The following is a 20108-nucleotide window of genomic DNA, read 5'->3' on the forward strand; positions in this document are numbered from 1 at the left end:
ATGGCCCTCAGCTTGATAACAATAAAGTTAATGCATAGTAAATCACAGACCTGAACTCATGCACCACCAATCCCTTGCTTAAATGACTGGCACCTACAAATTGCACCACCAGGCTGCTGGGTTACATCCCCAATTATTGCCTGGTTATTTTTGACAATATACAAACTCAGTCAACAGCATTGATTGCTGAAGTCATGACCGTGCACAGGGCTCCAAACCTCCACTCTGTACCAGGAGGGTCTTCACTGGGAGAATTGAGTCAATAGAAGGCACTTTCTATATATGGGAGGTGGTGGTAAAAATATCGGTGCAAACAGCTGTGGCTAAAATACACAACTGAATATTGTACTCTCATGTGGAACAAAGTATGTCTGAAAGTTGCCATGAAAACATAATGCAGTGTGTCAAAAATTCCAGAGAGCTCTCAGTCCATAGAGGATACCTTCTGACTTCATACAATGCCGAGAGCTCTGTGCCAACTCCAGCGCTGAACGAGCTTTATACTCAGTAGTGCCATTGATCCCAGAGTTTTCTTTGTGCAATGCTCTGGTTATTCACTGCCTTGTGCACAGCACTGGATTACAAGTTCAATGCATGTTATACAGCAACTGGATGGTGAAGACATGAAAGACTCTGAAAACATTTCATTTATAAATGGACTGCAGGAGCCAAATTCCAAAACAGAGTGAAATATCATGGATCAACTTTTACAATCCTCAGTCCTGAGAAAAGGTTTTTTTTTTTTAAGAAATGTATTTTATCTTTCAACAGTGTAAATGTCACTGGCAGTAATTACAAAAACAACTCTGCCGGTAACTGAAGGGGTACGAGCACCCCTAGACACAATAGGCATCAAGGAGTATGGGGAGAGAGCAGGAATATGGTATTAAGATAGAGGATCAGCCATGATCATATTGAATGGCGGAGCAGGCTCAAAGGGCCGAATGGCCTACTCCTGCTCCTATTTTTCTATGTTCTAGGTTTCACCCAGGGATTTTTAAAAATGCCTAACTCTACTTACCTGACCATAATTATCTATTCCAGAAACTAAGCGGTTGAGATTTAACAAATCAAAGGATGTCCGCAGAGCTTGCCCGAGTGTGGTGAGACCTGTTGCCTGAAGATTTTTCAGCTCATTCATAAAAGTCGCATGGTTTTCCTTCCAGCCAGCCTGAAAAATAATGACAACATCTGATGGTTATCGGACATGTTCATACATACAATCACTATAATAAGGAACAAAAAATCCTTTCTGGGGATATATCTGATGTCCTGAATTACAGCACCAATGGAAACGTTCCTCTCTTTAGAGAGTTCGAATTCTTCCTACAATTACACCCATATTAAAAGATACTGAATTCAAAATCATGCTGCCAAACATTTGCAATTAAAATGTTAAATCAAACTCTTAGCAAGGAAGAATTTTTATACACATCGACTGAAGATTTCACATTAGCCAAATGGCAGGTTGCAGCATGAATGCAAGGCTCGAGTCAAAGGGACACAAACAAGAGTTATAAAGACAACAGAAAACACTATTGTTATAAAAAGACATCCATTGCCACAAGTTCGAAGACTCAGATTTATTGTGCTGATCTACCGGAATGTCAAGGCCCGACCACTGGCAGACAGTCTCTCCAGACAGTCTTCACCCAAACTCCTGTGCAGGTGATACTACAGGGACTTCTCTAGCAGACTCGATTGGAAGAGGATCACCAGTCACCTCTAAAAACGTTGTTCCATTTAAAAACTACAGAAGGCAAGTTGTTGACTCCGGTTATAAATATCTTGTTCGAGCAGCAGTGAGCACGCACCTTCTGTGGGTCTTTTGAGCTGCGCAACCGTGCTTCTGATACTGCCTCGTGGAATTGGAAATACTGCACAAGAACCCACGTAACTCCGATTCCCCCAAAACCAGCGCTGTACTGTAAAAGCGCCTTAAGGCTTCTTCTAGCAAAATGCCTGGATCTTACTGACTCGTTTTAGAGAAAACATAGTACCTCTTGAAATGCAAATGGGCAACAAATGCAAGTAAATGCTTGAAGACTGCAAGTGTTAGGACAGGCAAAAGGGCAACATACCAATTACCCACCAACCAGTAACCAAAGCACCCTTAGAGTATGGAGCGGCCGTCGGATTTTATCTGCCATGTAGTGCGTGCGCCCTGGACAGGTGGTCTGAAAATCTGTGGGTAGGGTGACCGTTCTGAACTTTTCATTATAAGCAATTGATTTTGTTTGAAGACAACTCAGATAGACTTGAATGACATTCCCCTTCACAATCGTGATGCACTGTACCAATGAGAACTTCAACACAATGCTGCTTAATCTGGAGAAGAAGCTTCTTGAAATGCAGGTCACATTCTGCTCAACCAACCATTCACAAAGAAATCTTTCTCCGTTAGAGGAAGTCTATCCCTGAGAAAGCTGGAGGCACTGCTGAGTAGAGACTCCGGCACAAGGCATTCCTGAACCTGCTGGGCACAGCACTTCTAGCTACCTGTAATACTGAAACCGACACTTCAATAACATTTAGCAAAAAAATCAGCTCAAAGTTGGAGCTAAATAGCACCGCCTCCTTCCCAAAATCAGCTGCATGTGGCTAAGCATCGATAGTGATTTCGATTGAACTCGCCCGTACCATGCTAGAAAATCTATACCTTCATATAGCTTCAAAGTGAGATGCCAGTTGGGAGGAGGGCTTCTATGTTTCATTCTAACTTCTTTGCATCAAATCAATTTTCATCCCTTTTCTGCAAGATTGTGAAGGAAGAAAATGAATAGCCTTTCATTTATCAGCAAAATTGCGCACGTGAATCAAGGAAATGCAAAGTAATGTGCAAAGTGAAAACTGCTAGAATACCAGTCCCGGACTCCTTGGCACATTTCTTCAAAGCTTCCACTAGAGGATACATCCTGCGAGTCTCCTGCAGCAGGTCCCTAATCTGTTCCCATTCCAATACTGGATCTGCCTTTCCTCTCTTCAGCTGCCCACTTCCCTCTCACTCAGCGTGCTTCCCATTATTAGTTCAGTGGGAACACGTCGAACCAGCCTTTCCCCAACTTAGTACTGGTAGAGTGATGCCATCCTGTGTGGCTGCCAGTAAAACCCCTGTACACTAGCTCCAACTCCATTCCAGTCCGCAGCTCCTTCAGGCGAAGCTAGACCATGCGCAACCTGCCCTGTTCAGCCATAAACGGAGTTTCAAACCCCACATTCGATCAATCACCAAGTTAGTGCACTTCTACCTCTGCGGCTGTTCTTGCTTCACCTTCACTGCTGCTGAAACTTTTATTCATGTTTTTGTTACCGCCAGGCGCGAGATTTATCCTGTATAAAAATCCAACTCCTTCAAAATTCCGCTGCCTGCACCTCATTCCGCACCAATTCCTGCTCGCCCATCACCCGTTCACCAACCTCTGATAGATCCCTCCCTCCACAACAAACTGAATTAAAAATCCTCGCCCTCCTTTTGCCCCTCCATGGCCTTTCCCTACCCAACCACCCACATCCTTACATTATCCGTACCCTTCTGTCTTCCAACTCTGCCCTCCTGGTGAACCCTCTCCCTCCTCTCCACCTTTGGAGACAGAGCCTTCAGATGACTCCGCCCTACCCTCAGTAACTCCCTTCCTTACTATTTCTCTCAAGAAGAATTCCTTAAGATACAGCAAAGTTTTTCTGCCATCCACACGGAGACTGGAAGGAGCAGACCTGGAGGGAGCACGAGGGGAGGGGAGTTAAAAGGAGCAGTCCGGAAGGAGCGGACCTGGAGGGAGCACAGCGAGAGCGGAGCAGTCCGGAAGGAGCGGACCTGGAGGGAGCACAGCGAGAGCGGAGCAGTTAAAGGAGCAGTCCGGAAGGAGCGGACCTGGAGGGAGCACAGCGAGAGCGGAGCAGTTAAAAAGGAGCAGTCCGGAAGGAGCGGACCTGGAGGGAGCACAGCGAGAGCGGAGCAGTCCGGAAGGAGCGGACCTGGAGGGAGCACAGCGAGAGCGGAGCAGTTAAAGGAGCAGTCCGGAAGGAGCGGACCTGGAGGGAGCACAGCGAGAGCGGAGCAGTTAAAAAGGAGCAGTCCGGAAGGAGCGGACCTGGGGGGAGCACAGCGAGAGCGGAGCAGTTAAAGGAGCAGTCCGGAAGGAGCGGACCTGGAGGGAGCACAGCGAGAGCGGAGCAGTTAAAGGAGCAGTCCGGAAGGAGCGGACCTGGAGGGAGCACAGCGAGAGCGGAGCAGTTAAAAAGGAGCAGTCCGGAAGGAGCGGACCTGGAGGGAGCACAGCGAGAGCGGAGCAGTTAAAGGAGCAGTCCGGAAGGAGCGGACCTGGAGGGAGCACAGCGAGAGCGGAGCAGTTAAAAAGGAGCAGTCCGGAAGGAGCGGACCTGGGGGGAGCACAGCGAGAGCGGAGCAGTTAAAAGGAGCAGCAACTCAACAGAGGCAGTTTTTGAAAAAGTGACATCAGAGTTAAAGAAGTGACATTGGCACAAGGGAAGGAGCTGATTGGTGAGTAGCTTGGGAGTGTATTTTGTTAAGTTTTAAGTTCATTTCTGCTGGGTTAGTTCTTGGTATATTAAATAGAGACATGGCAGGGCAGCTCAGTCCCGTGGAGTGCACATCCTGTGCCATGTGGGAAGTCCTGGATGCTTCACGTAGCCTGGACAACCACATGTGCGGGAAGTGTTGCCAGCTACAGCAACTCGAGGTTTCGGAGCTTGGGCGGCGGCTGGAGTCACTGCGGTGCATCCGCGAGGCCGAGAGTTGCGTGGATAACATGTTTCTAGAGGTGGTCATCCTGCAGCTTAAGAGTATGCAAGCAGAGAGGGAAGGGGTGACCACCAGACAGAAGAGGAGGACCAGGCATGAAGTGCAGGAGGCCCTGGAGTGCGTCACGCTCTCAAGTATTCTGTTGAGTACTGGTGACGGCTCCTCTGGGGAGTGCAGCCAGAGTCAAGTCCACGGCACCACAGGTGGCTCAGCTGCACCGGGGGGGGGGGGGGGGGGGGGGGGGGGGGGGGAGAAACGGGAGGAAAGAGTGGAAGAGCAATAGTGGTAGGGGATTCGATAGTTAGGGGAGCAGACAGGCGTTTGTGGCCGTAGACGTCACTCCAGGATGGCATGTTGCCTCCCTGGTGCCAGGGTCAAGGGTGTTACTGAGCGGCTGAAGGACACTGAGGGGAGAGGGTGAACAGCCAGAGGTTGTTGTCCATTTCGGTACCAATGACATAGGCAGAAAGAGGGATGAGGTCCTGCAGGCAGAGTTTAGGGAGCTAGGAGATTAAAAAGCAGGACCTCAAAAGGTAGTAATCGCCGTATTACTCCCAGTGCCACGTGCTAGTGAGGACAGGAATAGGAGGATAGAACAGAACAGATGAATGTGTGGCTGAAGCGATGGTGCAGGAGGGAGGACTTTAGATTCCTGAGGCACTGGGATCGTTTCGGGGGGAGGTGGGACCTGTACAAGCCGGACGGATTACACCTCAGAGTCGGGACCAATATTCTCACAGGAAGTTTGCTAGTGCTGTTTAAACTAACCTGGCAGGGGGATGGGCACCAGTATATAGGAGTAGCAAAGAGGAATAAGGTGTATAAAGGAGTGAGTGCATTGGATAGTACTAGAGAAAATAGTACAAGAGGCAGTAGTAGTACTATATTAGATAGGAGCAGACGAAGAAAGAGTATGAAAAATTCAAAAATGGATTTAGAATGCATGTATGTAAACGCACAAAGTGTGGTGAATAAGGTTGGTGAGCTACAAGCACAATTAGTCGTGTGGCAATATGATGTTGTGGCAATAACGGAAACGTGGCTTTAAAACGGTGAGGACTGGGCACTTAATATTCAAGGGTACAAGGTATTCAGAAAAGATAGGGAAGGAAAAAAGGGAAGGGTTTCAACCTGAAACGTCGACTATTTCTCTCTCCACGGATGCTGCCTGGCCTGCTGAGCTTTTCCAGCATTTTCTGTTATTAAGGGTAAAAGGGAGGTGGGGTGGCAGTGCTGATTGAGGAAGACATTGTAGTGTTGGAAAGGGAGGATGTTCTTGAGGGGACAAGGACAGAATCCATTTGGTTAGAGTTGAGGAGCAAAAAGGGTATGATCACGCTATTGCGGGTATTCTATAGAACTCCAAATAGTGAGAGGGAGGTAGAGGAGCAAATCTGCAGGGAAAGCGCAGAGATATGCAAGAGCTATAGAGTGGTGATAGTGGGGGGCTTTAATTACCCAAATATCGATTGGGATAATGCTAGGGGAAAGAGAAAGGAGGGGGAGGAATTTCTGAAATGTGTTCAGGAGAATTTCCTTGACCAGTATATTCTTGGCCCAACTAGGAAGGAGGCATTGCTGGATCTGGTACTGGGGAGGCATTGCTGGATCTGGTACTGGGGAATGAGGTGGGCCAGGTCAGCCATGTGTCTGTGGGAGAACACTTTGGTACAAGTGATCATCATCATAAGATTTAGATTAGCAATGGAGAGGAGCAAGGAACAATCTAGAGTGGAACTTCTAAACTGGAATAGGGCTAACTTCAATGGGATGCAAAAGGATCTAGCCAGAGTAAAATGGAACCAAAGACTGACAGGAAAACCTGTAACAGAACAATGGGTGACTTTAAGGAGATGTTCCAAGTACAGGCTAGGTACGTTGCAACAAGAGGGAAGGGTAAGGGAACCAAAGCAAGGGCTCCTTCGATGACAAGGGAGATAGAGAAGATGATGAAACAAAAAAGTGTGTATGATGCAGGTCAGGTGAATTCTTCAAGGGAGAACCAGACCAAATACAATAAGTTGAGAGGGGAATGTGAAGATGAAAATAAGATTGGCAAAGAGAGAATGTGAGTAGAATGGCAGTTAATATAAAAGGGAACCCAAAAATCTTCTACCGGCATGTAAACAGTAAGCGGGTAGTAAGAGGCGGGGTGGGGCCTATTAGAGACAAAGAAGGTGATATATGCTTAGAGGCACAGGGCAAGGCTAGAACACTGAGTACTTTGTATCGGTGTTTACTAAGGAGGTGGATGCTGGCAAAATATCGGTAGAAGTGGAAAAGGTAGAAGCAATGGAAGGTGCGAAAAGTGATAGACAGGATGTACTAGAAAGGCTGGGTATGCTTAGAGTGGATAAGTCGCCTGGTCCAGATGGCTTGCATCCCAGGTTGCTAAGGGAATTGGGGGAGGAGATAACGGAAGGGCTTGACATAATTTTCCACTCTTCCCTAGATGCGGGGGAGGTGCCCGAGGATTGGAAAGTGGCAAATGTGACACCATTGTTCAAGAAAGGGTGTAAGGACAATCCTAGTAACTACAGTTTAAAATCAGTGGTGGGTAAAGTTTTAGAAATAAATCAAGGAAAAATTTAATGGGCATTTGGAGAGGTTTAAGCAAATTAAGGAGAGCCAACATGGGTTTGTAAAAGGCAGAGCGTGTTTGACTAATCTAATTGAATTTTTTGATGAAGTAACAGAGGATTGATGAAGGGAATGCAATGGATGGTAAGGAGACCTACATCAGAATGTTGTTTATAGGCTACAGCTCAGCATTCAACACTATCGTCCCCAACAAGCTGGCCACCAAACTCCAAACTCTTGGCCTGAACACTTCCCTCTGCAACTGGACCCTGGACTTCCTAACAAACAGACCCCAGTCTGTCAAATTAGGTAACCACACCTCCCCCCCCGACCCTGAACACGGGGGCCCCACAAGGATGTGTGCTGAGCCCCCTCCTCTACTCCCTCTTCACCCACGACTGTGTGGCTGTTAATGGTTCCAACACCATCATCAAGTTTGCAGATGACACCACGGTAGTAGGCCAGATCACCAACAACGATGAGTCAGCCTACAGGGAGGAGGTCCAGCATCTCGTGAAGTGGTGCGCCGACAACAACCTGGCCCTTAACACCAAGAAAACAAAGGAAATAATCGTGGACTTCAGGAAGTCCAAAGGCGGAAGTCACACCCCCATCCACATCAATGGGGCGGAGGTGGAAAGGGTGGCCAGCTTTAAGTTCCTCAGAGTCCACATCACGGAAGACCTCTCCTGGTCCCTCAACACCTCCTCTCTGGTGAAGAAGGCCCAGCAGCGCCTATATTTCCTGAGGAGGCTGAAGGGATGTAACGTGCCACCCCTGATCCTCTCTAACTTCTACCGCTGCACTAGAGAGCATCCTGACAAACTATCACGGTATGGTACGGCAGCTCTAGCACCCATGACCGGAAAGCCCTGCAGTGGGTAGTCAAAACTGCCCAACACATTACCGGCACCCAGCTACCGACCATAGAACATATATATCAGAAACGCTGCCTACGGAGGGCACGGTCCATCATCAAAGACCCTACCCACCCCAGCCACAGTCTGTTCGCCCTCCTACCATCTGGAAGACGCTACAGATGCATTCGCACCCGTACGACCAGATTTAGGAACAGCTTCTTTCCCAGGGCTGTCATCCTACTGAACTCCACAAATAAACTCTAAAGCCTGCACATCTGCCAATGCATTTTATTATGGTCATATTTATGCTAATATATATGTACAAATGTATGTTGAAATGTTTACGTGTCCTAATCCAAATTGTACACTCTCGGGAGCCGCAAGCCTACATTTCGTTGTACTGCACTTGTGCACTAACAATGACAATAAAAGTTGATTTGATTTGATTTTGATTTGGGGATGTTGTCTACATGGATTTTTGGAAGGCGTTTGACAAAGTACCACATAGAAGGCTGGTTAACAAAACTGAGGCTCATGGAATAGGTGGGTCAGTGGCAAGCTTGGATAAGGAATTGGCTTAAGGACAGAAAACAGCAAGTTGTGGTAAATGGCTGTTTTTCAGACTGGAGGACAGTAGACAGTGGTGTTCCCCAAGGGTCAGTGCTGGGGCCACTGCTTTTTATGACCTGGATATTGGAAAACAGTAGAATTTCTAAATTTGCCGATGACACCAAACTTGGGGGTGTGGCAAACAGTGATGATATCAATTGACTGCAACAGGACATAGAAAGGCTTGCAGAATGGGCAGATGGAATTTAATACAGAGAAGTGTGAGGTGATGCATTTTGGCAGAAGGAACAGGGAGAGGCAATATACACTTAATGGCAGTTTGAGAGTGATCCTGACCAACGGTTCCACCACAAACCCAATTCACGTACGAACCGGGGTCAAGCAAGGCTGTGTCATCGCACCAACGCTCTTCTCGATCTTCCTTGCTGCAATGCTCCATCTCACCCTCAGTAAGCTCCCCACTGGAGTGGAGCTAATTTACAGAACAAACGGGAAACTGTTCAACCTCCGTCGCCTCCAGTCCAGATCCAAGGTCGCCCCATTCTCTGTCGTCGAATTACAGTATGCAGAAGATGCTTGCGTCTGCGCTCACTCGGAGGTCGAACTCCAAACCATCGTCAACACCTTCACCGAAGCATACAAGAGCAGGGGCCTTACACCAAACATCCGTAAGACAAAGGTCCTCTACCAACCTGTCCCCACCACACAGTGCTGCCCCCCGATTATCAAAATCCACGACAAGGCCTTGGACAACATGGACCACTTTCCATACCTCGGGAGCCTACTGTCAACAAGGGCAGACGTCGATGACGAAGTCCAACACCGCCTTCGGTATGCCAGTGCAGTCTTCGGTCGCCTGAGGAAGAGAGTGTTTGAAGACCAGGACCTCAAACCCGGCACTAAGCTCATGGTCTACAGAGCAGTAGTGATACCCGCCCTGCTGTATGCCTCAGAGACATGGACCATGTACAGCAGGCACCTCAAAGCACTGGAGAGGTACCACCAACGCTGCCTCCGCAAGATCCTGCAAATCCATTGGCAGGATAGGCGCACCAACATTAGTGTTCTTGCTCAGGCCAACATCCCCAGCATCGAAGCTTTGACCATGCTCAATCAGCTCCGATGGACGGGTCACATTGTCCGCATGCCCGATAAGAGACTCACAAAACAAGCGCTCTACTCGGAGCTCCGACACGGCAAGAGAGCCCCAGGTGGGCAGAGGAAACGCTTCAAGGACACCCTCAAAGTCTCCTTGAAAAAGTGCAACATCCCCACCGACACCTGGAAATCCCTGGCCCAAGACCGCACAAAGTGGAGGAGAAACATCCGGAAGGCGCCGAACAGAGTCTCTTCGCCGGGAGCAAGCAGGAGACAAGCGCAGGCAGCGCACGTCAACCCAAGCACCCCACCCACCCGCCCCTTCAACCACCGTCTGCCCCACCTGTGACAGAGACTGTAGGTCCCACATTGGACTCATCAGTCACCTGCGAACTCATTTTTAATGTGGAAACAAGTCATCCTCGGTTCCGAGGGACTGCCTCAGCTTTAGAGTGTGTGCAGGGACAGAGGGACCTGGGAGTTGATGCGTATAGATCCCTGAAGGTGGCAGGACATATTGAGAGTGTGGTTAACAAAGCATATGGGATCTTGGGCTTCATAAATAGAGGTATTGAGTACAAAAGTAGAGAAGTTATGCTGAACCTTTATAAAGCGCTGGTTAGGCCACAACTGGAGTATTGCGTCCAGTTCTGGTCACCACACTTTAGGAAGGATGTGAAGGCCCTCGAGACGGTGCAGAGGAGATTTACCAGAATGGTTCCGGGGATGGGGGTTATAGCTACAAGGACAGGTTGGAGAAGCTGGATTTCTTTTCATTAGCACAAAAGAGGTTGAGGGGTGATTTGATAGAGGTGTACAAGATTATGACGGGTTTGGATAGGCTGGACGGGGAAAGGCTGTTCCCACTAGTTGATTGTACAAGGGCCAGGGGACACAGATTTAAGGTTGTGGGCAAGAGATACAAGGGGGATGACGAAAACATTTTTACACAGCGAATGGCGAGGACCTGGAACTCGCTGCCGACGGAAGTGGTGGAAGCGGAGACACTCAATGTTTTCAAGGGGAGACTGGATAGGCACTGGAGGGAAATAAACTTGCAGGGCTACGGGGATAGAGCGGGGGAATGGGACTGACTGGATTGCTCTACAGAGAGCCGGCACTGACTCGATGGGCCGAATGGCCTCCTCCTGTGCCGTTATGACTCTGACTACTCTTTAAAACATTACTGCAGTTTAAATTGTGGAGATGATCAAGTTGAATATGGTTGAAATAAGAACTTTTGAAAGTGCTTTAGCTCCTAAATTAGATCTCAGTGCTTGTAAACTTTGAATATGCCTTTACAATAAACAGATTGGAGATTTTGATTAAAAGTCACATGGCTGTCACAAGACTCCTTAAACCATATCCGGCCCAACTGCTGACACCAGCATTGCACAACACTGGTGCAGTATACCATTAACCATCAACACTAATACAGCTCGAGGGAGTTTCACAGTAATTGAGGAAGACTTTACCAACACTGTAGTAACAGAGCAGTTTCATTCGCCCGTGTGGTTCGGGCAAGTTGCGCCTCAGTATGAAACTAACTCGCAACCTTTAGAAGGAGTAAGAGAAAGATCGAGGGGAACAAGGCAAATACCTCACGTGGCAAGACATCCACCAACACATTTCACTGAAATCCTAGCAACAACCTGCAGCAAGTGTCATCGCCTTATTCAACATTTAAAGATCCAGAATATATCCAGAAGCTGAGGCATTAGTGACGCCAAATGTTGCAAACAAAAACTTGCAGAAATTGTGAAAAACATTGAACATCTTTCCCTCACAATTTTCGTGCCTGTAAATGCCATCAGAAATAACAGTTTCACAAAAAGTGGCCAAGAAATAACTTTTGTGCATCCAATGGAAAGAAATGGTTATAATGGTTCCATATAAAGCTTCAAAACATTCCACCTGGTCATTGGAGAGTTATGCATCCCAGAACTGGAACATTACCATTCCTCAACAATAATCAACACTTCGACAGATCAGTGTTTGTGTTCTCTCAAAGATTTAAAATGGGAGCATGAATGATATTTTTCTCTTAAAACTAGGTGTAGCTGCAGATGGATGTGCAAGTCTAGAAATTGCTGTATCTGCACTATGAAAGGGTTAAATGAATGTAATTTATGATTTCCTGGCATAATTAAGCATGCTTGTTCCCCACAATGTTACTGTTTCTAATCTATAAGATAACGTGCACTATAAATGCCCGAGTGGGACATCCACTGGAGCAGCAAGAATAATCAATCATTTCATGTGACAAGTGGTGCTCCCCAGGGAATCAATGCTGGAGCCTCAGCTTTTCACCATACCATTCAATGACTTGGATGAACAAACGGAGTTGTATATCCACGTTTACAAATGGCTCTAAGTTAGGAGGCACAATAAATTGGAGCAGGAAGTTACAAAGGGACAGAGACAGACTAACTGCGCAGGCAACATTATGGCAGATGGAGCTCAATGTGGGGAAGTGTGAGGTCATCCACTTTGGATCCGAGAAAGACAAATCCAAATATTTCCTTTATAGAGAGAGGTTAAGGAGCAGAGAGATTTAGGTGCCAATCAGGAGTGAAATCTGTTAACACCTTTTCACATTACAGAACTGATTAATTGTATTAATCAGAATGCCATTAAAATAATTTAAATAACTATTACACGTGGTACTGAAGGCATGGAATAACTATTACACGTGGTACTGAAGGCTTGGAATAACTATTACACGTATACATAGATACATAGAAGATAGGAGCAGGCCATTCGGCCCTTCGAGCCTGCTCCGCCATTCAATGAGATCATGGCTGATCATCCAAATTCAGTACCCAGTCCCTGCTTTCTCCCCATATCCCTTGATCCCTTTAGCCTGAAGAAATATATCCGACTCTTTCTTGAATATATTTAATGAATTGGCCTCCACCGCCCTCTGGCAGAGAATTCCACAGGTTCACCACTCTCTGGGTGAAGAAATTCCTCCTCATTTCAGTCCTAAATGGCTTACCCCTTATCCTTAGACTGTGACCCCTGGTTCTGGACTCCCCGGCCATCAGAAACATCCTTCCTGCATCTAGTCTGTCCAAGCCTGACAGAATTTTATAGGTTTCGATGAGATCCCCTCTCAATCTTCTAAACTCGTGAGTATAAGCCCAATAGACACAATCTCTCCTCATATGTCATTCCTGCCATCCCAGGTATCAGCCTGGTGAATCTTCGCTGCACTCCTTCCATGGCAAGAACGTCCTTCCTCAGGTAAGGTGACCAAAACTGCACACAATACTCAAGGTGTGGTCTCACCAAGGCCCTGTACAACTGCAGCAAGACATCCTTGTTCCTGTACTCGAACCCTCTTGCTACGAAGGCCAACATACCATTTGCCTTCTTAACCGCCTGCTGCACCTGCATGCTTACCTTCAGCGACTGGTGTACAACACCACCCAGGTCTCTTTGCACTTCCCCTTCTCCCAATCTATTACCATTCAAATAATAATCTGCCTTCCTGTTTTTGCCACCAAAGTGGATAACCTCACATTTATCCACATTATAGTGCATTTGCCATGTTTCTGCCCAATCACCCAACCTGTCCAAATCGTGGAGTTTCACGACATCCTCCTCACAGCATACCCTCCCCCCCACCCCCCCCAGCTTTGTGTCGTCTGCAAATTTGGAGATATTACATCCAATTCCCTCGTCCAGATCATTAATATATATTGTGAACAGCTGGGGTCATAGGACCGATCCTTGCGGTACCCCACTAGTCACTGCCTGCCACTCGGAACACGACCCGTTTATTCCAACTCTGCTTTCTGTCCGCCAACCAGTTCTCTATCCAAGTCAGTACCTTTCCCCCAATCCCATGTGCCTTAATTTTGCACGCTAATCTCTTATGCGGGACCTTATCGAAAGCCTTCTGAATGTCCAAATACACCACATCCACTGGTTCTCCCTTATCTATTTTACCAGTTACATCCTCAAAAAATTCCAGTAGATTAGTCAAGCATGATTTACCTTTTGTAAATCCATGTTGACTTTGTCCAATCCAGTCACTGCTTTCCAAGTGCTCTGCTATTACATCTTTTATAATGGACTCCAGCATTTTCCCCACTACCGATGTCAAGCTTACCGGTCTATAATTCCCCGCCTTTTCTCTACCACCTTTTTTGAATAGTGGGGTATCATTAGCTACCCGCCAATCCATGGGTACAGTTCCAGAGTCTACCAAGTTCTGGAAGATGACCAGCAATACATCTACTATTTCTAGGGCCACTTCCTTAAGTACCCCGGGATGTAGATTATCAGGCCCTGGGGATTTATCGGCCTTCAGTCCCATCAATTTTCCTAACACCATTTCCTGACAAATACTGATTTCTTTCAGTTCCACCCTTTCATCAGGCCCTATGTTCCCCGGCATCTCTGGGAAGTTATTTGTGTCCTCCTTTGTGAAGACAGAACCAAAATATGTATTTAGTTGGTCTGCCATCTTTGTTCCCATTTATAAATTCCCCTGATTCTGACTGCAAGGGACCTACGCTTGACTGCACCAATCTTTTTCTCTTCACATATCTATAAAAGCTTTTACAGTCAGTTTTTATGTTCTCTGCAAGCTTACTCTCATATTCTATTTTCCCTTTCTTAATTAATCCCTTTGTCCTCCTTTGTTGAATCCTAAACTTCTCCCAATCCTCAGGATTATTGCTTTTTCTGGCCAATTTATATGCCCTCTCCTTGGACCTTATGCTATCCCTAATTTCCCTTGTTAGCCACGGTTGGGTCACCTTTTTTGTTTTATTTTTATGCCAAACTGGGATGAACAATTTCTGTAGTTCATCCATTCAGTCTTTGAATGTTTGCCATTGCCTATCCACCGTCAACCCTTTGAGTGCCATTCCCCAATCAATCCTACCCAACTCGCTCCTCAGACCATCATAGTTTCCTTTATTTAAATTGAGGACCCTAGTCTCCGAGTCAACTACTTCATTCTCCATCTTAATGAAGAATTCGATCATATTATGATCGCTCCGACCCAAGGGGCCTCGTACAACAAGATTGCTAATTAATCCCCTCTCGTTACATAATACCCAGTCTAAGATGGCCTGAGCTCTGGTTGGTTCCTCGACATATTGGTCCAGGAAACCATTACTGAAAGCACGGAATAACTATTACACGTGGTACTGAAAGCACGGAATAACTATTACACGTGGTACTGAAGGCACGGAATAACTATTACACGTGGTACTGAAAGCACGGAATAACTATTACACGTGGTACTGAAGGCACGGAATAACTATTACACGTCGTACTGAAAGCACGGAGTAACTATTACACGTGGTACTGAAGGCACGGAATAACTATTACACGTGGTACTGAAGGCACGGAATAACTATTACACGTGGTACTGAAGGCACGGAATAACTATTACACGTGGTACTGAAAGCACGGAATAACTATTACACGTGGTACTGAAGGCACGGAATAACTATTACACGTACAGGAAACTTTGGTTTATCCGGAAGTTGTATGTCCGGAAACCTCAATCTAACGGCAGAAATCAGCCGTTTTGTTAGGTTTTTTCTTTTTTTTTTTCCTTCTTCTCCTAGCATTTTTAAAAAAAAGTCAGTCTCTGGAAAGCCTCTCTGAAGCAGTTGCTAAGCTACAGAGACGCTTCCAAGGTACGGGCCGACTGTTTACAAGCTGTTGCTAAGCAAGTGTTTCTTGTCAGATACGGAGATGAAAACCTCCATATCCTTCAACATTAGCGCTGGTCTGTCCGGAAGTTTTCATAGACCGGCATCACGCTGGTCCAGTCGGTGCCGGATATCGCGAAGTTTCCTGTAGTATTGAAGGTAATACCCTATGTTGTTAATCGGGAAATCACGTGGACTAATCAAACTACATCATTATGTATCTCTTATAACACGCAATAGTGTTTTAAACCCTGCTCATTTCTTGCATCTTTATTTCAAATCATTTTCCTCATGTTTTGGTAGCCTCGAAGAAAATGCCAGTCGCTTCATCACATTTATTATTTTGAGATATTAATGTTGTCACTGACCTTTGATTACTGACAAACACACAAATCTATAAAACTTAACCTGACAGATGGCATGTGAAGATATGGGCATCAGATGGATAATTAAGCTTTATTTATGCTAGGTTTTAAAAAAAGATTGAATTAGGATTGTTAAATCGAAAAGACAAATTACACCTTGCCTGGGATGCAGCAAAAGCTTCTTTTATACAGACTCCGACCCGGCCAGAGTTTTGTCCTGAGAAAATGGGTCCTATTGGAGTCAGGTTGGTAGGACTGTTGGTTTGGATACAAGTGCCTCTCCACTAGAATCATAGAATGGTTACAGCACACAAGGAGGCCATTCGGCCCGTCGAGCCCGGGCCGGCTGTCTGCAAGAGCACTTCAGCGAGTCCCACTCCCCCTCCCTTTCCCCGTAGCCCGTAGCCCTGCAAATTCTTTTCCTTCAGTTATTTATCCAATTCCTCTTTGAAAGCCAGGATTGAATCTGCCTCCACCACCCTTTCAGGCAGTGCATTCCAGATCCTAACCACTCGCTGCATAAAAAAGTTTTTCCTCATGTCGCCTTTGGTTCTTCTGCCAATCACCTTAAATCTGTGTCCTCTGGTTCTCGACCCTTCCGCCAATGGGAACAGTTTCTCTCTCTCTACTCTGTCCAGACCCCTCATGGTTTTGAACACCTCTATCAAATCTCCTCTCAATCTTCTCTGCTCTAAGGAGAACAACCCCAGCTTCTCCAGTCTATCCACGTAACTGAAGCCCCTCATCCCTGGAACCATTCTTGTAAATCTTTTCTGCACCCTCTCTAAGACCTTCACATCCTTCCTAAAATGCGGTGCCCAGAATTGGACACAATACTCCAGTTAGGCCGAACCAGTGTTTTATAAAGGTTCATCATAACTTCCTTGTTTTTGTACACTCTGCCTCTATTTATGAAGCCCAGGATTCCACATGCTTTTTTAAACTGCTTTCTCAACCTGTCCTGTCATCTTCAACAATTTGTGCACATATACCCCCAGGTCTCTCTGTTCAGGCACCCCCTTTAGGATTGTACCCTTTAGTTTATATTTCCTCTCCTCATTCTTTCTACCAAAATGTTTCACTTCGCACTTTTCTGCATTAAATTTCATCTGCCACGTGTCCGCCCATTACACCAGCCTGTCTATGTCCTCTTGAAGTCTATCACTATCCTCCTCACTATACTTCCAAGTTTTGTGTTATCCGCAAATTTTTAAATTGTGTCTTGTACACCCAAGTCTAAGTCATTAATATTTATCAAGAAAAGCAGTGGACGGAGTACCGACCCCTGGGGAACGCCACTGTATACCTTCCTCCAGTCCGTAAAACAACCGTTCACCATTACTCTCTGTTTCCTGTCACTTAGCCAATTCCGTATCCATGCTGCCACTGTCCCTTTTATTCCATGGGCTTCAACTTTGCTGGCAAGCCTATTATGTGGCATTTTATCAAATGCCTTTTGGAAATCAATGTACACGTCAACCACATTACCCTCAGCAACGCTCTGTTACCTCATCAAAAAATTCAATCAAGTTAGTTAAACACTATTTGCCTTTAACAAATCCTTGCTGGCTTTCATAAGAACATAAGAAATAGGAGCAGGAGTCGGCCATTTGGCCCCTCGAGCCTGCTCCGCCATTCAATAAGATTATGGCTGATCTTCTACTTCATCTCCACTTTCCTGCACTATTCCCAAATCCCTTGATTCCCTTAATATCCAAAAATCTATCGATCTCTGTCTTGAATATACTCAACGACTGAGCCTCCACAGCCCTCTGGGGTAGAGAATTCCAAAGATTCACCACCCTCTGAGTCAAGAAATTTCTCATCTCAGTTCTAAATGGTCGACCTCTTATTCTGAGACTGTCATCCCTGGTTCTAGACTCCCCAGCCAGGGGAAACATCCTCCCTGCATCTATCCTGTCAAGCCCTGTAAGAATTTTGTATGTTTCAATGAGATCCCCTCTCATTCTTCTAAACTCCAGAGAATATAGGCCTAGTCTACTCAATCTCTCCTCATTAGGACAATCCCTCCATCCCAGGAACCAGTCCTGGTGAACCTTCGTTGCACTCCATCTATGGCAAGTATATCCTTCCTTAGGTAAGGAGACCAAAACTGTACACAATACTCCAGGTGTGGTCTCACCAGGGCCCTATATAATTGCAGTAAGACATCTTTACTATTGCACTCAAATCCTCTTGTAATAAAGCCCAACATATCATTGGCTTTCCTAATTGCTTGCTGTACCTGCATGTTAACTTTCAGTGATTCGTGTACAAGGACACCCAGGTCCCTCTGATCACCAACATTTCTCAATCTCTCACCATTTAAAAAATACTCTGCTTTTCTATTTTGCCTACCAAAGTGGATAACTTCACATTTCTTCACTTTATATTCCATTTGCCATGTTCTTGCCCACTCACTTAGCCGGTCTATATCCTCTTGAAGCCTCTTTGCATCCTCCTCTCAACTTACATAAGCATAATTTAATCGGACAGAGTCAGCATGGTTTTATGAAGGGGAAGTCATGCTTGGCAAATTTGCTCGAATTCTTTGAGGACGTAACAGGGTGGATAAAGGGGAACCAGTGGATGTGGTGTACTTGGACTTCCAAAAAGGCATTTGACAAGGTGCCACACAAAAGATTACTGCACAAGATAAAAAATCACAGGATTGGGGGCAATAATATACTGGCACGGGTGGAAGATTGGCTATCTAACAGAAAACAGAGTTGGGATAAACGGTTCATTCTCGGGTTGGCAATCAGTAACAAGTGGTGTTCCGCAGGGGTCAGTGCTGGGACCCCAACTCTTTACAATCTATATTAATGATTTGGAGGAGGGGACCGAGTGCAACGTATCCAAGTTTGCCGACGATACAAAGATGGGAGGGAAAGCAATGAGTGAGGAGGACATAAAAAACCTGCAAAAGGACATAGACAGGCTAAGTGAGTGGGCAGATGGAATATAATGTTGGAAAGTGTGAGGTTATGCACTTTGGCAGAAAAAAATCAAAGAGCAAGTTATTATCTAAATAGAAAGAAACTGCAAAGTGCTACAGTACAAAGGGATCTGGGGGTCCTGGTGCATGAAACACAGAAGGTTAGTATGCAGGTACAGCAGGTGATCAGGAAGGTCAATGGAATCTTGGCTTTTATTGCAAGTGGGGATGGAGTATAAAAGCAGGGCAGTCTTGCTTCAGTTATACAGGGTATTGGTGAGGCCACACCTGGAATACTGCGTACAGTTTTGATTTCCATATTTAAGATATACTTGCTCTCGAGGCAGTTCAGAGAAGGTTCACTCGGTTGATTCCGGAGATGAGGGGGTTGACTTATGAGGAAAGGTTGAGTAGGTTGGGCCTCTACTCATTGGAATTCAGAAGAATGAGAGGCGATCTTATCGAAACATATAAGATTGTGAGGGGGCTTGATAGGGTGGATGCGGGGAGGATGTTTCCACTGATGGGTGAGACTAGAACTAGGGGGCATAATCTTAGAATAAGGGGGCTGCCCTTTCAAAACTGAGATGAGGAGAAACTTCTTCACTCAGAGGGTAGTAAATCTATGGAATTTGCTACCTCAGCTGTGGAAGCTGCGACATTAAATAAATTTAAAACGGAGATAGAGAGTTTCCTAGCTGATAAGGGAATTAAGGGTTATGGGGAGCGGGCAGGGAAGTGGACATGAGTCTAGGTTCGGATCAGCCATGATCCTACTGAATGGCGGAGCAGGCACGAGGGGCCGTATGGCCTACTCCTGCTCCTACTTATGTTATGTACATTCCCACCCAGCTTTGTATCATCAGCAAACTTGGATATTACATTTGGTCCCCTCATCCAAATCATTGATGTAGATTGTGAATAGCTGAGGCCCAAGCACTGATCCTTGCGGTGCCCCACTAGTTACAGGCTGCCAACCCGAAAATGACCAGTTTATTCAGGTTCTCTGCTTTCTGTCCGATAACCAATCCTCAATCCATGCTAGTATATTACCCCCAATCCCATGAGCCCTAATTTTGTTTAATAACCTCTTGTGTGGCACCTCCACTGGTTCCCCTTTATCTATTCTGCTAGTTACAACCTCAAAAAACTCCAACAGATTTGTCAAACACTATTTCCCTTTCATAAATCCGCGTCGACTCTGCCCAATCCTACTATTGGCCCGTATTTTCCGACCCCTACGGGTGTGTATGAGCT

General features: G+C 46.0%; 1 protein-coding gene across 3 annotated transcripts in view; it reads right to left on the reverse strand.

Annotated features, from left to right (window-relative positions):
* The window catches only part of ints6l (integrator complex subunit 6 like), a 263802-nt gene that overhangs the window by 184520 nt on the left and 59174 nt on the right, over positions 1 to 20108 (reverse strand). For all 3 annotated transcript variants that reach the window (XM_086002385.1, XM_086002375.1, XM_086002380.1), the window contains exon 3: positions 1022 to 1171. In XM_086002385.1, the coding sequence (XP_085858511.1) occupies positions 1022 to 1171 (150 nt within the window). The remainder of the gene's footprint in view (positions 1 to 1021; positions 1172 to 20108) is intronic.

The sequence above is a fragment of the Somniosus microcephalus genome, chromosome 1 (genome assembly GCF_052327205.1).
Source record: "Somniosus microcephalus isolate GS21.2 chromosome 1, FLI_Smic_1.0, whole genome shotgun sequence".
Classification (NCBI taxonomy): Eukaryota; Metazoa; Chordata; class Chondrichthyes; order Squaliformes; family Somniosidae; genus Somniosus; species Somniosus microcephalus.